Source organism: Centrocercus urophasianus, unplaced genomic scaffold, assembly GCF_019232065.1.
Source record: "Centrocercus urophasianus isolate 14NV4802_14NV808 unplaced genomic scaffold, USGS_Curo_1.0 seq_39, whole genome shotgun sequence".
Lineage (NCBI taxonomy): Eukaryota > Metazoa > Chordata > Aves > Galliformes > Phasianidae > Centrocercus > Centrocercus urophasianus.
The window spans coordinates 3,046,013-3,068,187 of NW_024884966.1; the positions used below are offsets into that span (position 1 = coordinate 3,046,013).

Sequence of the window (22,175 nt, forward strand, 5' to 3'; positions counted from 1 at the left end):
GCACACTGTCAACTCCCACCATAAATAAAGGTTTCAACATCTCCAAGCCAAAAAGAATGAGGAGGAGAGGAAAAAGAAAGCAGGAAGCAAGGAGAGGGTAATCAGAAGAGATAGATGGGCAATCGAGCAGTTCTTTCTCAAGAGAGTTCAGGTGATGGACAAATTTGTGTTCGTACTCATGTTGCTATTCTTGGGGTAAAACAGAAGAACAATTCCAGAAATGGAAGGGTGAGGAGACGGGTTTCTGCACACCTGCTGATCATATATCTCAATTCTAGCGATAGAAACCAAGGTGTTTTTTATCACTGATAGGAATAAGATGGGCCTGTCCACCAGTCCTACCATTTTCACATACTGTTTCCTTCTTTTTGTCTGTTAAACACTTAGTTGTGACTTTTCCACTCAGTAAAGCTCCTCTGAAGAGCAGACAGTTTCACTGCCTGCAGTGGAGGAGCTGAACACTGCAATTCAGAATTGCAAGCTCCCAGTGCCTAATCCCACTCAGGCACTAAATTTTGACCCCAAAGACTGTAAGGCCACATTGCACAGCAACAGGCCTAAGCTAACGAGCTTTGCCTCTCAGGAGAGCTAATTAGTTCTGGTATATCAGCACGCTGATGCAGCAGTCTTATTTCCAGTTCTAGAACTAGATCAGTTGGGCTGGGCTGTGGGCAGTGCGCGATGCTTCAGGCACAGCTTAGTCATGTAGACAGAGCCTTGTGGTGTGTCACAAAGGCTGCAGTCAATATCTCATGCAGCAGCTTAAAATGAGACACTTAGGAGGAGGATTACGCTGACATTTGCAGGAAACACAGAGGTGATTTGTTCATGGGTGAATCTGCAATGCAGCAAAGGACCACCAGAACCTCAGCAAGCAGTTTTAGCTTTCCTAACCTAATCAGAATAACCAAACTCCAAACCGTTAGCCAAGCTTTTTTAATTACCACCTCCTGTCTCTGTGTAGATTGTAATTTGCTTCCTGAGACTGTAGGAACACACTCTATATAATTTATTAATGTCAGTACAGAGGCCTCCACTACCATTGGCACTCTTGTCTGTCTCTGACACGTAGTTATAGTTTTTGAAGGCTGAAATGCTTTGGTCACGGGTTCTAAGCTGGGATGTTTGTTGATCTGGGTATAAAGTGATACACAAGAAGTTGAAACGTGATCTGTTGTAGTTCGTCTTGTTCTTTGAGATCAAGGAAGGACAAAATGCAAAATTCATCCATAGCAAGAGGACTAGACAGAGAGCAAAGCACGCAGGAAATGCATCGCTGCTTCATGCCTACATAAGGGGTCAGGTACAACAGAGGTGAGAGTGGCACAGGAACCAGGGAGAAAGGACACTTTTTCTCACTAGCATACAGTTGCAACTTCAACATCTGAAGTACTGCTGTGGGAAGAGAAAAGCAAGCCCACTGTTTTGGGTGCCACGCTTGGACTTTGTGGATTAGGGTCAACCCCTTGTTCTGGTACAGATTCCCTCTGGCCAAGCCTTTACATGGTGCTGTGTATACACACAAGGGAAATAAATACACACCTTCACACAATGGTTTAGAGACATACATTAACGGCAAGCTGCGCTTTCTCTCCAGGCACTCCTGAATGTGGTCTGTAGAAATGCTGTTCAGGATGCACTTTATGATGCCTGAACTAAGTCATCTGATAAGAACAAGGTGCCTAAATGTCAATCATAGTAAATTAGTTTAGACATTTAGCCCCATCTGAAATGTCCTTGGATATTTGAGACCTCCACACTACAGAACTGGCAAATACGTCATCGGGGACACATTTTTTAGCTTTAAAAAATCAAATAATAAGTATATTTCAAAATAAATATTGCAGTGTTGCGGTTTGAAAACATTAAAATATCCCCTCCCTGAGAAGAAAAATAACAGCATAAAATATTTTAATTTTGTGAATTTGTATTTTGTGAACTTTGTATTTAAGGCCTTTTATTTTTAGAAAAGCTATTTGCTGAAATTAAAGTAACTTCACAAAGTGTTTCAGTAAATCTGAAATTCTGTCAAACTTAACAGCAATTTCAAGGATGGGAATGTTTCAGACAAAAATCTTTTATCCAGCCTTCAAGTCAATGCAAACTGTCTCCAAGAAGCTGAATGAGGGGGCAGTGTGACTTATCTTTTCTGAATATGAAGTGTTTCTTGCTACATGCATAGGGCTTTTCCCAGTTATTTCTGTAGAAGATTTGATGCTAAAAACACGTTCTGGAAGCATAATAAGGAAAACAAAATAAAATCTAATTCAACAGTTACAGAATCACAGAATTATCTTCACTGGAAGAGACCTTCAAGATGATCACAACCAACCACCAGCATGACCTACTGAGGCCCATCACTAAATCATGTCCCTCAGCATCATGTCCACATACCTCCAGTAATGGGCACCCCATTTCAGTGCTTGACCACATTCTCCATGAAGAAATTCTTCCTAATAACCAATCTAAACCTCATCTGGCACAACTTGTGACCACTGATATTGTCAGTCACCCTCATATCTGGAAGATCTCTCCAAAAAACTTCCAGCTCTAAAGGACAGATAGTTGCTCAGAGAAGGTCTGAGCAAAGATGCCGACCTTGCAGTATAGGGAAAGATCAGCAGAACTTCTGTCTGTCTTTTCAGGCTTTCCAACTGTCTCAGCAAATGAGAAACTCCAAACTGATTACATTGAGACCTCTTCTCTTCCCTCCCAGTTTTCCCAGCACTTAACTCCCAGACAAACAAGTGTAAAGGCTGTTAGCCTGTTTTTTAGTACAATGATGACATATTTTTAATGATACATAATTAAGTCCAAACTGCTATTTACACTCCACACCAAAATGCTAGCACACAACAACAGAAACTTTTTTTCCACATTGATTTCATATGCCAGAAACGCATGGAAGAGTAAGAGACAAGAAGCAGCATTACCCCTATTTCCAGATGTGGAACCGTGGTAGGCACACAGACTTAAAAGTTTCACAGAAATGAGGAGAAGCACCAGGTCCCAGAGTATATCAGGTTCACAGCATTCAGAGGATCATAAGATAATTCAATCTGAAAGGAACCTCAGATGCTCATTTAGTCTAACTTCCTGATCAGATCAGGGTCAGCTTTTACATAAAAAGGTTATCACAAGTTTTCTCCTCCAAATGTTGCTGCAAGCTCCATCATATCTTTGCTAGAATACAGAAAGGCGTTCATGCAATAAAACTGTAAACTGAATCAGTATTTAAATGTAACTGAAGTTTGAGGCTGAAATACAGACAGATACTGAAACATCTGGGAGGCACTCATGGCAAACGGACTGAGAGGTTATCATTGATACCAAGAATTGCAATAGGAGAATAATATGGAAGGTGGCACAACTGTGGAAATGTGGAATGTCCTCCCTGCACAAAACACAGAGAGGTAGGCCTAGAGATGAGACCTTTATGACCCACGATCCTGCTCCTAAAATAAAGTCCCTGCATACATTTAAGCCTGGACATCAGCATGGGTAACACTTTGTCTGTTTACGTGCACACAGAAAATATTATTCTGTTCCAAAAATCACACTTGTTGATCAAGAAACCAACACGATCAGGTCCTGCATACACTAGAGTAGAGGCTGGTGACAAAGAACACATGCTGTATCTGTACTAACATAGAGAGATCTAAGCACCATTACAGAAATTAAACACCATCATTTCCGTCCTTACTGGGTAAGATGATGACGTCTTCTCCTGGACCTGGGATGCTGCAGTTGAATCCACCCCAGCCTTTTTCCACATCCTTCCATGTCTCTGGGTGCGACCATTTCAAAACAGAATCAGAAGGATCTACAAAATAGGACGCATGAAGAGAGAATTATTGTTTTCAGTAGCTGAGAGCATTATTGTTTTTGAGATAGTTAAGCATCTGTGGCATTACCATCCTCCTTTTGTCAATGATGAAGCAACACTAACTGCTCTATGTTGCCTTCCATTCTTAAAGGAAGTTGCCAATAGGAGAAACAAAAACACCTCTCTCTCCCAAACCTGTATTTTTGGAGTTAAACTTCAGGAAGATAGCTGAAAAAGAGATTCAGATTGTTTGGGATCCAGGAAAAGCGAAGCAAATCTTGAGGCTTATGGTTTGTGAATATGCATCACAAACAACAACTTCATGGTGACGAGTCTCAAGCACAAGCGGTATGAGAAGCAGCTGAGGGAACTGGGATGGTTCAGCCTGGAGAAGAGGAGGAGGCTCAGGGAAGACCTTATAGCTTTCTACAACTACCAAAAAGGAGGTTGTGGTGAGGTGGGGAACGGCTTCTTCTCCACGTAACTAGTGACTGAATGAGAGGGAATGGCCACAAGTTGCATCAGGGGGTGTTCAGGTTGCACATTAGGAAACATTTCTTCTCCAAAAGAGTGTTTAGGCACTGGAACAGGCTTCCCAGGGAGGAGGTTGAGTCACTGTCCCTGGAGGTGTTCAAGAAGCATTTAGATGTTGTACTAAGGGACATGGTTTTGTGGGGAGATACAGGTGGTAGGTGGACAGGTGGACTGGATTAATTAGAGGTCTTCTGCAACCTTGGTGATTCTATGATTCTATGATTATTTTTACTTACATCATCCAAGGCTCTGAGCACTCTGAACACAGTCAAAATGAACAAGCAAAGATACAAGCCAGTCACCCCTTCTTTTGTGGCAATACCAGAGGACAAAAATAGTAAATTACCAAAAAAATGTCAACTCTTCTCACACGTTTTTCTTCACCAGTGTTCTAGAAAACAGATTGAATTCCTGGAGTATGCTAAATTATGAAAGTTTTTTTAAAAATGAGTAATTAACTCTCACTAGATTTTTAGCCCATAGAAGAGCAATGCTGTGCACGTGGTAACGAAGACCTGTGGTGAAACACCAGCTTAAATGGGACACTTAGCAACTCCTACAAAGTTTTAATTTTAATGTTCAGCTTAATCCAAAAGGAAACTTTTGAGTCTCAGCAGCATCAGGAAAACATTGGGAGAAATAAAACGCACAAAGTGTAGGTACTTGTGCTTGCATTTTAGACAGCTAATGAGCCAGTCTTACAAATTAATTGCTTAAGCTTGCTGTGCCATCAGCAGAGGAAGGAAAGCCTTGAGGGAAGTCCTGCACACACACGGTTTCTCATGTCCCAGACTAATGCAGACTGGGCCTCCCTCTGGAGGCCTGTGCAAGCACCTACCTCTGACTGAAATTGTTTTTTTTCATGAGGGGAGCTTCACCAGACATCACTGAAAACACAGGGGCAAACTCACGCCTACGTGCAGTGGACTAGAAATCACTCAAGAGCGCTGCAGAGAAGAAAAACTGTGCTGCCAGCATACAGTGAAATGAAGCTCAGCATCAGCTCTTCAAGGCTGGGTATTCCTTTACTTATAGGTTCAGGGGGAAAATGCTCTGTAAAAAATACCTAAGCCTTACTGCTACATAAATGATTATTGTTGATAATAAACAGCAGGGCGGCTATGAAACTCAGATCCAGTTTTGGAGGTCTCCCCCATCTCCGGTGTATTATGCTGTCTGACTCAGTGTGTAACTGCGCAGTAATGTCAGCCTATTACACTAAGATGACTGCAGAGCACTAAAACACACTGTACTCTCACATTCCCCATGACCTTCCTGATCTTCTGTGGCATTTCTTAGCAAAAGTTTATGGTCTTTTATAATGTGGAATCACACATTTATCACGAGCAAAGGTAGATATGGCTCAATGAAATGCTTAAATGAATGCCAAGAGCCCCTGTTGGGTTGATAGATGTACAAAACACTGAAGTGAAATGCAGCAATACAGTTCTGGACAAGTAGTAAAAAGGAAATGGTGTGACTGCCAGACTGAACCCTTTCCGACACAGACTCACGCACCTGATGTAGGTGAAGGGGCTCCTTCCTTCTCTTTCAGCTCCAGCTGAATTAAGTCAGCTCCTGTGACTGAACACAGAGAATTGTAGGGAGTTACAGCAGGGCCTTAAAAATTCACCAAATCAACAACAAGAATTCACAGAGAGAGAATTGCTACACATGGCTCTCAGACAACATTTTACATTTCCAACGACAAGATTTTTTAGGAAAGACTGTGTGTTTTTTCCAACTCATTTTTGTCTTTTTTTTTTTTGTATTTTGAGAAGGGAGTAAACAAATACATTTTAATTTGCAGATACTAAGGGTCTCAAGACAACTCATTAGAAAGAGCTAAAAGAAAACATTCAACAATCAGAAATTCTAGGCTGGAACATGAATCTCATTTATCCCACTATAAATCCACAGCAGTTCCACTAACACAAGCAATATTACACCATTGAATGCATAATGTATTAACTGGATCGAGCAACAAATTACAGCTTTTGTTTTGTAGTTTGGTTTTGATTCCTCCCCCCACCAAATCTGGTATCTAAAAGAGATGCTTTAATTAGTCAGACTTTATAGACTGAAGACAGGGACCCTGTGTTCTGTACTGTGAAAAGAGGTCAGAATCAATTATCACAGTTGTAACCTTTCTGCCAGTATACTGTCAGCAGGAGAGGGGTCAGGATAATGCAAAGCAAGCTAAGAGGAGCAGAAGAAAACTGCTTCAGAGCCAGCTGAAAGGCTACCTCTTCTTCATCTCCAGTGGCATATAAAGGCACTTCCTTTCAGTCACCAGACTGGAACAATCGTAGGTTAAAATAGAAACGCTCTGCCAAACAGATAAATCTCCTTTACACTGCCCAACCCCTTCTGGTGACCCTAAAATGCCATTGGAAGAATTCTGGGGTAGAAGAATTGTATAAATAAAGCCATTGTCAGAACTTTCCTCAGTTCTGTCAGAACTTTCCTACACACGTATCAACCCACCGAAGGGATTTCATGCCGTATTGTAATTTACTTATTTTATCTTTAAACAAGTCTCTGTACTTTTAAATTGTGAGAATCACCCTTCCCTACCTCCCTCTTTTTCTCCCAGTGCAGCTGAGCAAATTTAAAATAACTGAGGTTCATTAATTTTAAGTGTTCAATAAATTAGTATGAATAATCAAAAAACTTGATTCTTTCCGATAATTACTATTTGATGTCAGTTGAAAGCACTCGATTGAGTTAGCAGCATATGCTCCTATGCCAAATGAGGCTTCCATAATTAAATAGAAACTGATTCCATGAGGTTTTTCTCATATCTGATTAATTAGTAATCAGGTGCCTTAGCCCTGTTCCTCAGCGACACCTTCTCTCCCAGTGGTAGCTGTGGTCTAACTCGTGTTCACTCAAGCCAATCTGCCCCAAACCATCACATGGTGCTCAAAATGAACAACACCATGTCCTTGGGTGGCCAGAAGCTGAAAAATGACATATGGAGGACACAGAAACATAGAACCATGGAATGACTTGGGTTGGAAAGGACCTTAAAGATCATCTAGTTCCAAACCCCCTGCCATGGGCAGGGTTGCCACCTGCTGGATCAAATACTCACTTAAAGTCTTTGGCATACAGTTAATCTGGCTTTTAGACAACACCCTTCTATGGGCACTTGCCTCCTCTGACATTAACCCTTGCAGAGGGCGTACATCTCACCTAATTCGAAATGATGACTAATTAGTCAGCTTGGACCTCACGGTGTCACTGGAGGTATCTCAAAAGAACTATCCATCCATGTTATTATACTCCTTAGGGATGAGATACGCTGTAGAGAGAGACCTTTCACTCTCTGTAGACTGTAAAGGATAACCAGGGTAGGCTTAGACAACTCATGTAAGATACCTGTATCAGGAGAAATTAATCTCCCTGGCAGAGCTCCTCCTCTAGGCTACACAGACTAGCAAGGGAAAGAAAATCACACCTTCGGAGCAACAGTCTGACTGGGAGACTACTAAGAAACAACTGCCTTGGAGGGCCATTTTTGATCCTCTTTTAAGATGTCCTTCCTTCTCCTCTCACTTTTCAGAGAGCAAATCTGGAGCCAAAGGTGTTACATCAATTCACAGCAGTGTCAGGACAAGTGAGAGAAGCCTGACAGTATCCTATTTCTTGATGGATAGGTTTTGCTTGATTTTTCCGACACTACAGTGCAATTGTCTAATCAGAGATGTTTTCATTGTTCAGAGAAAAGTTCTGTTCTCCTAATTAAATCCTCAGGGGACGAAAAATCTGCTCAGTGTTCTAAAGACCTCATACAGGGGTTCAGATCCTGCACCCAGCGACGAAAGGACCTGTTAAGGGTTAACCAGGCACAGCCATTTTCTGAGAAAAGAACAAAAACTTGTCACGTTTGAGGTGTCATCCAACCACACGGCTTGACAACTCAAACCACGATAGGCCATCTGTACCCCCCACATCAGCGCAGGAATGTGGGGTTGAATTCTACCCAGCCCAGCTGCTATCACCATTATTAATGTTGATTCAGGATGAAGTGCAACGAGCATGAACCTGTCGCATTCCGTTGCCTGAGAAGTGATCAAAGCAGGTTACAGGCCTTGAGAATCATCAGGACCATGGTGACATAGTTATCCTGGTTGTTTTGTTTTGCTACCGAGTACGTTATCATTGTTTCTGTACAGGACAGGAAGAGATATAGGCAATACAGGCAAAGGACGTCATTAGTAAACATTGAATTAAGGTGTCTCTTCACAAAATGCAGTTATAAGGCTCCAGGGTTTAGTTGTATAAAACCTTTATAAGGCTCATCAATTTTCTGCCTTATTACGGCTCTTCCTGGATGCTTGGGCTGTGAATCATAAATATAGGCCTTCCTGACTAACTTTTTTCTGGTTTAGGGCTCCTTGAGTGAACATGAAGGAGGAGCAACCTGGTCTTTTATCAGCTTTGCAGTGACAGGGAATTTTGCCTGTGGATATTAGGAAGGGCTGAAACCAGGATAAATGGCTCCAATAGCCTGACTAACAAATAACAAGCGCCTCTGTGCTATTTAACATCAATTGGGCTAACATATATCACAGGGAAATCAAAACTTTTAGACACCACAATCAACAATGTGGTACGACACACCTCTAGAAGCTGGAGAACCTGGGATAGGATTTTTTGCCCTTCCTCTGCTTGGGACCATTCAAGGAGGTGCCCAGAAATATGGTATCCCGGGGATACTGCACTAAGAAATGATGTAAAAAAGTATCTGGGCAAGTAGAGACTGATTCCTGCTTGCAGCATATTAGTGATGGAGATGAAGCAATGAAATTCCTGCTGCAGACATCACACACGCACAAGACCATTGCTGAAAGGATGACGGAAGCATTTCCGACCATCCAAAACAATGGATGTGGGGTGAATTTTATCAGGATGGATATCAGTGCCTTCAAAGAAATATTAATGCAATTTTCAAGCTTTTCACCTAGGATTCCCCTTTGTCCCTGAGCAATAAGGCTGAAGAAAAATACATTTATTCTCTGTATTTTAATATTAGAACCAAACTGTCTTAAGGGCCTGTTTTCCTCCTACACGAAGCAACTACAACAACCCGTGGAGCAAACTGGAAGTGAGATCATTCTCTAGGAATTTAGAAAGACAATAAGTGTAATCAAATTATATCTTTTTTTGAACAACCACGGAAACTGCAGACCTGCTTCTGACACAGCAGTAACACGAGATCAGGCCTCAGGCCCTCTTAACAACTCACACATGAGCAGCCTGAGCAAAGTCAGCAGGGTGACCTGTCTCTGTAAAAGCTGTGTCTAAGGAAAAAAATGCATTTGGGGTCAAGAAAAAGTTTGATAATCCTTCCAGAGATGTTCACAATATTGCTCGTGACAAGCGCTTGCATTTCAGAAAAAAAAAAAAAAGCCATTTTGGATGGAGAGATGGAGCAAGCCAATGCTTTGTTTTATTCCAAAAGAAAATAGTTTAAACACTTCAGAAGTGAACAAAAAGGAAGCAACATCTCTCTGGTTTGCAGCCAATTCCACTATTGCCCAGAGACCTTAACCAAGGAGCAATCCCACGCTGTGGCACCATATGCTCGTATTTGTAACAGACTTAAAAAGCTCATAACGTTATTACTGTCATTTACACAGGACATTTCTCCTAAAAATATCCCAGATGTCCCACAGTGTGATGTTTCTTTCCACCTCTCCTGTTACAAGAAGGGTTTTTCTGGTACAATGTGGTCATTCCACATGAAGGCCGCCCTCCTGAAACAGCGTTTGGGAAACATAGAATGGCCTGGGTTGCAAAGGACCAGAATGCTCATCCAGTTCCAACCCCCTGCTGTGTGCAGGGTCACCAACCAGCAGACCAGGCTGCCCAGAGCCATATCCAGCCTGGCCTTGAATGCCTGCAGGGATGGGGCATCCACAGCCTCCTTGGGCAACCTGTGCCAGTGCCTCACCACCCTCTGGGGGAAAAACTTCCTCCTAATATCCAACATAAACCTCCCCTGCCCCTAGAGGGAAACCACACATCAATTCAAAGCCCGTCACTGAGGAGCACCTCTATCACAACATGGTGTGTCCCAGAGAAACAAAAGGGGATGCTACAAAGACTGAGAAGCATCAGAGCAAAGCTGATGGTGTCAAAGAGACTGGATTCTCCCCAGATTCCTCAGACCAAGATGGACCGAGTCCTCACTTCCCCTCATTCAGCACTAACAGGGAAATGGGGCTCTCCCTCCTTGAATGCCAATTCTTCTTGGTCTGAAAAGATTATTTCTAAAGGGACCTGGTAAACAGAGGTGACATATGTAGGTAGCAGCAAGCACCTTTGTTAGCAGGATCTCAGCACAGTTGCCCCACATCACAGCAGTGCTCCCCCATCACAGCGATTTCTCCCCATTCAGCACCCCCTATATGGTCCCAAGCCTGCGTCTCATTTACAAAAGTGTGAGCAAGCAACGCATCAAGGCAACTTAACTCCTTTAATCCCCTCCATACGGTACGTTTTCTTGCCTTTTGTATCAGGCTTTTTTTTTTCTTCCCCATAGAGAAACACTTGCATGTCACTGGGCCATTCTGGACAGGGGGAGCGTGCACAACGCCCAAGTCATCCATGAGCCAAGGTGGCCTTGCTCAGCTGCCCTCTTCATTTGAATAACAATATCTCCTCCTCCACAGGGTCTTCCCTCCCCTTCTCCTCCTCTTTTTTTCCCCCCCTCCCCCTTGTGTGAATTCGGGAGCCTGCCCATGAATGAGCTGGCATCTGATCCGTATTTACTGACGTTAATTTTGGATGTAACGCAGCCCTGCCACTTCCCCGCCGTTCGCCCTAAAAGGCGTCCCGGCGGGCACAAAGGCAGAGGGTCAAAAGTAAGCTGACCCCTGACAGAATGTACAATTATTAGGACGAAGCGGGACACAAGCAGCTGTCGAAACCCCACCGGTGCGGCGATGTGCTTCCCAAAGTCAGAGTATGAATAATACGCCGGAGCTCTCCCCTCCGCCCTGCCAGGGCCTACGCCGTTCTGCAGGAAGAATGATGGCCCTCCCGAAGCAGCTGCAATAATTGTGTCCCCATTGTCCCCCGTCCACCCCCTACAAGTGCCCATTGTGGGCGCGGGGTCGGGTGATTACATGCTTGGGCTGATGGCGTTTGGGCCCAGCTGCCCGGCTGCTGACACACGAGCAGCGAGAGGGGGGACCCGCGTCTGCGAGACGGGCCTCCAACATACCAGACCTTTTACATAAGTCAAACAGGAACAAATGACTCTTTATCAGCCCCTGCTCCCTTTGAAGTGGCGGCTGCTTATGGGCCCTTACAGCTTTTCCTCCTTAGCCCGAGCAAACATCCTCCTTTTGATATGCTACATGCTCATTATCTCTGCCCCATTTAATGATTTTTGATTGAAGGGTGGCAGCGCGGTTGCCAAGAGGGTAGTTAAAGAGGCTCCACACAGGCAGGGCTACAAGAAATGCTTTCCTTGTGCCGCAGACCTAAATTTGGAGTTTCTTAACAGTGTGTTCTTGTTCTTAGCAGCAGATAAGGGCTGAGCGTGAAATTCTTAATTAAGCAGTAAATAGAGAGTGGGGTGTCAGCAGATGCAGCCTGTAGCCATGGAGACCAAGTCACATGAAGGAGGGAGCTGAGACTAAACGCCGGCCGCGGGCTCGGGCATGACTGACAGCTGAAGAATCCGACAAAGCTTGTAAACGGGATTAATTAGCTGGCCAATTATTTCATACAGTTAAATGTAACTAAAAAATAAAAACAGCTCGCAGAGCGGGGTGGGAAAGCGTTCTGAAGGCCAGAGCCCCAAGTGCTGTCCTCTCCAGGTCGCTGCGTGGACCTTGTAGGATACCAGTGGCAGAAGGGACTGTGGTTGACTTCTCCAACCTCCTATGGAGCATGAATCCCACCCAGCCCATGAGGATTCTAATAGCTTCCCAAAGAGCTGGAGCACACCTCTCTGAAAGGACGCCTGACCATCATCTAAGGACCTTCAGTGATCGGAATGCCACATGCCACGAGTCAGCTCTGATGGCTAATTATCCTCACCCTCATCCTGCACACACGAGATTAGGAGAGAAATTAAACAGCACACCAGGGCTAGGAATCCACACGCTTTCTTTCACACTTTTACCCTACCAACAGTGGTAGGTATTAGTTACCCAACACTGAATTACTGATCTCAGTGCTAGCCAAAGCTGAAAATGTTCATTGCATGACTTATACATGTTAGGCATTGCCATAAATTTTCCCTGGTGTATTCTGATTGTTTCTCTGTATATCAAAATGAGAAATAGCATTGAGCTCTTCATATCAAATGAATCAAATGAAAGGAAAGCAGATGAGGAACAAGAATGTATCCAACATGCAAGAGTGATATGTGCTGGCCTGATCATTTTTTCCATTTTTCAGCCCATCCCTTTCCCCAGCAATTGTAAGAGGTCAATAAATATCTTCTGAGCTTTCCCATGCTGCTCTGTTTATGAAAGTGCAGCTCAAGATACCCAAACTGAATGTGGTTGACTTTCATATTTAAAAGAACAAATCTGTGCTGCTAGAAAACTGAAACAATTAAAACAAAACAAATAATTGTTTGTTTGTTTGTTTGTTTTGTAGTGGATATCTAACATGATTTTGGACCAGAGTTAGGCTCAACAGCTGTACTAGCAGACTAAATAAAGCCAAGTTATGGAACTAAGAGCTGGCTCCCTATATTCTATAAGGTTATATTGCTGGCCAAGCTCCTGGCAGAGCTTTGGCCCAGACCAATGCACTTTCCCAGATGGTGGCCATTATGATTTGAGAGTTAGCACAGGACAGGGATCTTTCCTAATTTGAAGCCTGGGTGCATCCAGCCTGTTTTAAGAGAGAAAATGTTAAGCTGTATGGACACAAGCTGTGCAGTGCCAGTTGGCCTCAGGACCAGAGATAGATGCAGCTAGTGTGAGCCTTCAAACTGATGTTAAGGGATAGGCCTCTTCACGTCTCTTGAAATGTACACTGAATTATTTCATTGATACTAAAGACCAAGCTTAGAGGATTACCTGCCTTCATTCCAGCTGTGTTTCCCTATAGACCCCACAAGAGAAAGTCATTTGCACGCCATCTCAACAGTATAAACCCAGAACAATTCATAACAGAAATTCATCAGATCAGTGACAAAATGTTCTGTTCCTGTGAACTTCAGCCATCTTGATACTTTAGTTTTCCTGTCTGATGATCAAGAAGCTGTGCTTCATGAAGTGAACTCCACTTCACTCAAGTGCCTTTGTGATTCCAGATTCTGCAATTATTGATTGCAACCATCATTATTTTTCCTTCCACATACAGAACTTAGACCTTTTTTAAAAAAGTGACTTGAGAACAGGAATTATGGAAACTGTTTGCATTATAAAAGAATAAATTAAATTTGAAGATGCTGGCAATTCCATTAAATATCATAAAATACCTGAACTTTCTGAAGGAGAGGCCACCATATTTCATGATCCAATGTACAAATGTGACACTCAAAAGTTTGTGTTGCTTTTGAAAGTTTACAATCACAGGAAAAAGCCTCACAAAGCGAAATCCTTTTGCCTTCAGTGGGCTCCATCCTGGATAAACTGCACCTGGTTTATAAATGATATGTGTGATATGGGACCAGCTGTCACCAGAGATCATTAGTGGAATTTAATGCTTTTTCCACTCCAAAAGACCAATTGAAATTCAACTGATGCCACATCAGGCACTGTTAATGACACATTCCAGTTGTTGTTAGAACGGGCGTCAGATGGATACTGACCTGATGTGCACACACCCATTTCACTGGTCTTACTGAAGGACTGCTCAGTTACTGAAAGGCCACTGCAAAACCTAATGGCTAAGGCTCCATAGCGTCCAGTGGCTTTAACTGAAAAGATTCAGCTCTGCCATCATACTTACCCAAGTAGGTTAGCTTCCTCAGTGTGCTGTCGAGATACCAGTCACAGCTCCTGTGATGACCATAGGAAGGCAGAGATTGGAGTGGCTGTCCAGTCCTTTTCCCACAGGACACCACAACCTCAGGCTGGGCAGGAAGATCCTTGTGTTCCACCAGCAAGTAATTTCCAGTTGTGAAGTTGCTAAATGTGACTGAATACTAGAGGAAGAGCCAAAATAAACATGTCTGTCTCTGTGATTAGAGTTCTACAGATTGTAGTATAAGAGGAATAAAGGGGATGGTGTTTCACATGGGCAAAAGACTTTTCTGAGCAATACGTATTGAGATCTCTGGAACTGAGTAGGTAAAATTAAGTAGGAGGTGATGATGAATGCAGATAAAATCATCTCCCTTTGTCACCTTAAAAGATACAGAGGAATAATACCTTCAGAAAACTACGCTTTGTGATGTCTTAAGATAATATGAATTCTGTTAATTTCTTCACACCACACTTTAATCCACTACATTCAAAACCTTATTCCTACTCCAGGTTACTTCTGAGGGCTTCAGAGTTAGGCCACCATATTTGAGCTCTGCTTACAAATGTAAAGAGATTTTCTCTCTGCCCACCCAGAAAGAAGAATGCACAATTATATCATCTAAATGTAATGTAGAAATTACAAAAAATGTTGTGTTACCTGGAGCTGCTTGCTGACCGAAGGGCTGTCAAATGTCAGTGTGTAGGTCTCTTTATCCAGGAGCAGACACATCCAGCCATGCAGGTCTGAGAGAGTGTCAGGGACATAATTGACTGTGGTTGTCTTATTCCTACTGTCAATCACAGTTAAATTGTAGGGAGTCTCTGGAGCCTCTCTTCTGGAGGAAAAATAGAATATAATCCCTTTTTGTTACTCATCTTTGTCATTTTGCAACCTTTACATTTTAATTTACAACAATAAACCTTTACAGTTTAATTTTTATTTGAATACTGCAGTAAATATATGCTTTCTCTCAGCATCCAGATGAGAACTTAACACTGTTTCTGTTTTTCACTAGTACTTTCCATGCTTGAATAACTCAGAGGAAAAAACTCAACACTATCAATGATAGTAGTATCCATCAGCAGTATTAATAATATCATGAATTGAGGCTGAAATGAGCATAATTACCAGTCTTGAGTACGGCAAAAATTTTACAATGCTTTCTCTTCAGGGGCAAACTCCACCATTTTCCTGCACACGGACTTTTTTTTTCAAATTATGCTAAACTGACCTTGATTTTTGAGATTCTTACTAGGAAGATTGCTAATTTCCCCAAGATGCCAGGTTGTGTATCGTAATGTCTAAAAATACAGAACACTCAGCTTTCAGGAAGTGGCTTGTTGAAACCAACAAACTACACAAAGGAAAGGATAAGGCTGGATATCAGGGAACATTGCTCCTTAGAAGAGCGGTGATGCAGTGGCACAGTTGCCAGGGAGGTGGTGGGGTCACCTTGGAAATGTTTCAGAACCGTAGGGATGTGGCACTGAGAGATGTGGTCAGTGGGCATGGTGGGGTGGGCTAGGATTGGGCTTGAGGATCTTGAAGGTCTTTTCTAACCTGAATGGTTCTGTGATAAAGATGAAAGGCAGTTAACCCTTTTGATATTCAGACAATGAATATCCACATTTGATTCATCATTTGATTAGAAACTGCTTCAATACAAAGACCTATATTCTAGTCCTCAACATCTTGCATTTCTGCAACAGCTCTCGAAACTGAGGGAAACTATGGCTGAAATTATGCTCTGGTTGGTTACACTGTGCTACTGCTTTAGCTCTGGAATTAAGACTGAGAATGTCTTTGTGTTTTCATACCATAGAAGACACCACAGAGGGCCCTGCTGACATGTAAAGCAACCTGGACAGTCTTATTCTGTAAGAGAATCATGCCACTTCCATTAAATGTCAACAAAAAAGTGATGATTAATCTTCAAGATTGAAGGTGCTAATTGTTTCAGTCAAAATAGTACACAACACCCAGGTGCATGTGATGTATGAAAGATGTAGGAAGAGTGACATAACAGCAGCTGGAATTTTAGCTCTTAATTTTAGGCACTGAACTAAGGACGTACCTGCCTCTTCTACATTTTGTGCAAAGGGAATTGCTAGAGATAAATGTCCCAGGACTTCAGATCTCATTCACAGCTGTGGAGAAGCCTCGCTGGCTTGCCAAGATACCTTGGGGCCGTGAGTCTGCCATGAACGCAGCAGATTTATGAATGAATCAAATGCTGCTGCAGAATCGAGGCAAGTTGGCCATTTCACCTTTAGTCCACTTCGTTTTGGCATTTGAGCTGACACCAAGCTAAAAATAAAAAATCCTTTTAGCATATCTGAAGGAGTATTTCTCATTCTCAGAGTACTATACCAAAACGAGGCATCTCAGAACGTTACTCAGTGCTCCAGACTGGATGCAGGCCTCTTTCTCAAGACAGACAACACTGAAGCAGATGTCATCTCTTATTGCGATTTACTGTATCTGTAATTTTTGGGGCTCTTTTGTTCCTCCTCTCTAAGGGGACAATAATTACAGTAGCAGGCACCTTGAAGGTGGGTTGCCTGCAGATTGTTTTGTTTTTTCCTCTTTTAAAATCATTTCCAATTTTGCTTTGCTGTTCTGGTGCCTGTCATGTTGGCAAAGGGCTTTCTGATTACCCAGAAACATTCAGCTGAGAAACAGCAGTGGTAAACAGGGGAAGTGTGAATCAGCGAAGAATCACTCAACCAGAAGATATTGGCAGACCAATGAAACTGACTGGAAGGAGTTTATAAGGCTTAAACTGCTTTCGTACTACTAATAAACCTCCTCTTATAGGCATTAGCTAGACCAGGATATTAGGCTGCTAATTAAGCAAGTAAATGACAACAAGCACATTACTGCCGCAGCTATCAGCACCCGCACAGGTATTCAGGAGTACATTTTTAGCAGCAGTAGCACGCCAAACATGGTGTGGTGCAACATTAAACTATGTTGTACATCAGCACTGTCTTATCGAGTTACCAAGGTACACAGTGCCACAGCAAGAGACAGAGTCTGACACGTCCCCTGTGCCATGTAAATCCTTGCCATTTTGCTCTTTATTTATCATTGATGGGGGTCTGGAACTTGATGATCCTTGGGGTCCCTTCCAACCCAAGCCATGCTATGATTGCTGGAGAAGCCTGATCAGACTGCTTGAACCGCTTTTCCCAAGAAAACACTTTTCATGCATATAGCAAGGTAGTCTGGGTTCCCTGACTTTCATTGGGAAGTTTATTCACGACCTGGAAGGAAAGGGAGCAGGAGAGAAAGGCTGCATGGCATCTCATGGCCAGAAACATCTGGGATTTTCTTGACATGGCACACCACGTTCTTGCTTTTCACGTTCCACTCCTGACATAGAGTCAACACACACACACCAAAAAAATTGGAAGGAACATGAAAAACGCAATTCTGCACAGAACATTCGTACAAGGAAATAATGAGCTTGACACTACGCTCCCCTTGAAAGGATTGTGCTTGTTTGTTCACCTATCTGCCAAACAGACACCAAAATGGAAGTACTTTACTAATGGAATTGCCAGCCACAATTAGCACCATTTCCATTTGCCCTAAATAGCCAGCGATTTCACTGTGCCCTAAATAGCCACCAATCTACCTCTCCTTAATGTTAATGGAGCAGAGTAGTGCTCAGACACACAAGTATTTCTAATTCAGAGGATCTGAGGGAGCCTGCACGCATCATTAACATGGAGAGCTTCATTATCAGAGGAAAGAGCCTTCCCCCGAACTTCCTCTGGCTTTATTTGAAAGAAACTAGGAGGCAATGGTCTTAATGCAAAATTAACCCTCACTTTAAACCGCTGGAAGCCTTCACAAACTGTAAGAGGCAAAAAAAAAAAAAAAAAAAAAAAAAAAGGATGACTCATTGAAAAGGCTGTATTTTTATATAGAAGCAGGTTTCAATTAAGGAGCAATTTTCTCTAGAAATATGGCAGGATTGCTAGATAAGACTTTACAGTCTGAGTAACAGTTTACCAATGCTAATCACATAAACTGTTACGTAATGCAGCTCAAGTGCATTGTGCACGACTGCTCGGCATAGATGGCCCTCCAAGGATTTGTGAAACCAATCCACAACATCAAGGAGAACAAATATTAACTCTCCTGTTTATGTTTACCATTAGCTTCCTTATCCTAAGGGTCCATATCTGTGCGTACGAAGGCAGACGCTGTGCTCAGCTCTAACTGCTTTCTGTTTGATAGATCTGCGTAATAATCCCTTATGATTATCCCTTTCCTAAAACAGGAAACAATACAGCATCTCACTTCAAACAGGACGCCAAATGTTTACAGCAACAGTCCCATTTATTGTTGGCCAAATGGAGGCTAATCCCAAATTATGGCCACAGCAAACCCTTTACATGTATGATGCTAGGCCCAAGAACTTTATTTTACTTTTGCTTTACATTTTAGTTTAATTGCCAAGAATCTGAACTTTCATGTGCTTTCAATAAATGTACGTATCTTTGTTGAGACATACCTTGTTTCAAGCCTGACTTGTATTGTGAATCCTCATCATCAGTGGGCTTTTGTAGGCAGAGATCTTCAGGAAACTAACAAGATTGCTGTCCCCAGTCCTGAGAGGCTATTATGGGATAGGCCTTCAGACTTTGCAGTGCAGAAGAACTGAGATGATGTCAGCAACTGGAAGGGTTGTGAACAACAAGCTAAGAGGGCACCTTTTAAGGTAGCTTTCAAGCTACCTGCTTATGTTTTCCTAACTTATTCCTGTTCTAGGATCAGTTCTCCAGCTTCTACAATTTACAGGCTGGTATTTTAAGGAGAACTAAAATTAGGAATGCGTTCTGAGCCGGAATATGGCCAGTAAGCAAGCAGCTCAAACAACTCTGCAGTGTAAGCACAGCAAAGACCTGCAGATGGCAGCTTAGTCACTCCACTTATCCCACATCAGGTGGAGTTCTGAAGCACCCAACAAGAATCTTAACATTTGGATGCATGTACTCGGAGCATGTTTTTACAGCACTCTCATTGCCCACTCAATCCTGTAAAAATTAATGCAATTTTTGGACTAATAATTCTTTGGTTATGATAGCATGCCCAGCTGGTAGACGTGGCCTGAATCTATTCAGCCCATAAGAAGCATCCAAATAGCTTTCCATTGAAGGCAAAGAAAGCACAGGACTATCAAACTCTGCCTCGATGCTAAATACCTCCCTCTGCACCTAGGAACACTGGAGCCAATAGCCAAGCTGAGGGCTAGGCTCAAGGACACATCTTGCAGACTCATAAGCCTGTACAGGATACAGCTTTCTTGCAAATACTCCAAGGTGTAAGACAAATATCAAGAGGTCCTGCACTGGGAAGCAAATCTCTCTTTGGTGAGCTGGCAGAGATGAAGCTCTGAAGCTCAGCTGATGCTCTTGTGGACTGAACACTCAAAAGCCAACCCTTAAATATTTGCTTCTATGTGATGCCACTGAGAAAGGCTATTCCATGAGGCCAAGTGAGCACGCATGCTGCCCCATGTGTGAATCCCATCATGTACGTAGGGAGGTTATACTACCAGAGAGCAACTGAGCACGTACACATTGAGTAAAAAACAACAGTGACAGTCAGGGTGTTTCACAGCAGGCGGGCGTTCATCTGGAGGCACCACAGTAAGTAAATATCAAAGGAAAAGCAAAACGAGAGTAACTGTTTGAACTCTCTTCAAGACTCAAAGACCCAGACGTAGGGGGTATGCTATTCTTTTCACTCTAACCCATCAGCAACGGCTGGGTGTGCAGCAACTGAATGCATGCACTACAGGAGAGGATATTAGACCAGATTTAAGAATTAAGGCTATAAAGAAGAAGTTAATCTTTTCCTCTGCAGCAGACGAAGAAGAGGGAAACAATAAAAGGCTCAAACGACATGACTGGTGCTGAGCAAGACCCAGCTTTCTGCAGGGAGAAGGGAAAAGCCAATGAAAGGGAACAAGAGGCAAACTTCCTCCTGGTACACGAGGTTGCAGTGTTTGGAATCCCCTTGGCCACGAGGTGCTGTCTGGCTGCCGATTATTCTAATGCACTCCTCTTGTAAAAATTATGCATAATGTGAAGAAACTTTAAAAGTCACTTAATCACGTTATGACAATTTTTTAATGAAAATTTGTTTTAATATTAATAGAGACTCATATTTTCTCTATAATATGGGTAGCGGTGGCATTTGGAGCAGCCGTATCTAGCCTGCAGCCATGCTGCACTGTGCCATGGCATAAGCTGTTCTTCAGATTACTCAATAACTTTCCCACATATAAATTTATAAAGACTTTTATAAGCTTCAATTACATTTTTAAAAGACATAAAAACCCTCTTTAAAGAGTGTTTAAGTGACACATTAGTTTAACTTTCAACTGGACTTCGTGGAGAAGGCATTGTTACGGCAATGCAGATTTGGAAATGGATCCCTGTTGCTCTGGAAGTTGTTGAGTGCAGTAATTCAAGACGGGGAGTCAGCAACTGCTTAACATTCTTGTTTTCTATAACAACAAAAATGGGTTCCCAAGGTTTTCCTCAAAAAATAAAATGAAATTAAAAACTCAGACATTTTCTAGACACATCTTGTGGAAAAGATGGTGCCAACATGCTATTGTACCCTGGTAAATTAGACAGAATAGACAGATAGACAGTGGGGTGCCTGCATTCAATTGACCACATTGTAACTGGACGTGCTTTGGGCTTGTGTCAACCAATCCTCCCCCAGACAAATCCCAAATGGGAACTTTGCTAACAGGCAGCACTGATACAACTTCCCTGATCTTTTGAAGGCTAAGAAGGTGCATAATGCAGCTGTGTCCAAGCCTTGCTGGTTGTCCTCAAAGTCAGGAAATGAGCTTGAGGCTGCTGAGATAATGGTAACTACGCTGTGCCAAGCCGTCTCCCTCCTGTGTGAATAAACCACAGAATGGTTGAACTTGGGATGAATCCTGAGGGGTCATCTGGTCCAAACTCCTTCCCAAACAGGACCATCAGATGCTGTTTGGTTCTCTGACCAACCACCTTGCCATACCAGGACTTCTCTTGCAAAATCTCAGACTTTAAGATTTTTGGATCCGGAGTCCAGTCCTCAGGGGGAAGCAAATAAACACGCCAAGCCCCTCAGACTTTTTATTCAGGAGCACAAAGACCTGCACCAAGAGAGGGCTACCAAGCAATTATTTAATTGCCATTGCCTGAAATAATCTCCTTGTTCAGAGTAAGTTCATATCAAAGTGAGGATGCTGTTATGTTGACACTTCAGTCTGATGGTCAACAAATGTGTTTCCCAATCTTAAAGCCTGGACTTAGAGGCTCACATCCCATTTTTTCATCCATGGTTTTCACAGTCCCCATCTTCCCAGCTGTAGGGACTTTGCACAAATGGTGAGGAACAACTAGGAGCCTAACGAAGCACAACCAGGAACTAGCAGGCTGCAGAGTTGACAGGTTTATGTACTCTTGGGCTGGTAGAGCACCGTGAAAAGATTACTTCCAGAGCTACATTTAGTTCTTTGCTCATCAGAAACTAAAGAAATCCAAGCAACAGTACTTTCATCCTTTTACTAAGAGGAGTCCAAGAGACTGCATTGCTAGGAAAACCTTCCTGTCACCCAGCCTATCTTTCTTCTTCTGTCTGCTCAACTGCTGCCAATTGCTCCCAGTCATGTTTTGTTATACTAATCCCAAACAATTCCCTTTTTATTGCAAACACTCTTCAAATACATCTGGACAAAATTCACCCTTTCCCTTTCCCTTTCCCTTTCCCTTTCCCTTTCCCTTTCCCTTTCCCCTCCCTCCCTCTCCTCTCCTCTCCTCTCCTCTCCTCTCCTCTCCTCTCC

The 22,175-nt window shown here is 42.8% G+C and overlaps 1 protein-coding gene across 11 annotated transcripts in view; it reads right to left on the reverse strand.

Annotated features, from left to right (window-relative positions):
* PKHD1 (PKHD1 ciliary IPT domain containing fibrocystin/polyductin) overlaps positions 1-22,175 on the reverse strand; it is a 240,212-nt gene that overhangs the window by 94,186 nt on the left and 123,851 nt on the right. For all 11 annotated transcript variants that reach the window (XM_042832731.1, XM_042832730.1, XM_042832736.1 and 8 more), the window contains 4 exons: positions 14,969-15,146; positions 14,294-14,489; positions 5,879-5,944; positions 3,704-3,823 (listed from right to left, as the gene is read on the reverse strand). In XM_042832731.1, coding sequence (XP_042688665.1) covers positions 3,704-3,823; positions 5,879-5,944; positions 14,294-14,489; positions 14,969-15,146 — 560 coding nt within the window. The remainder of the gene's footprint in view (positions 1-3,703; positions 3,824-5,878; positions 5,945-14,293; positions 14,490-14,968; positions 15,147-22,175) is intronic.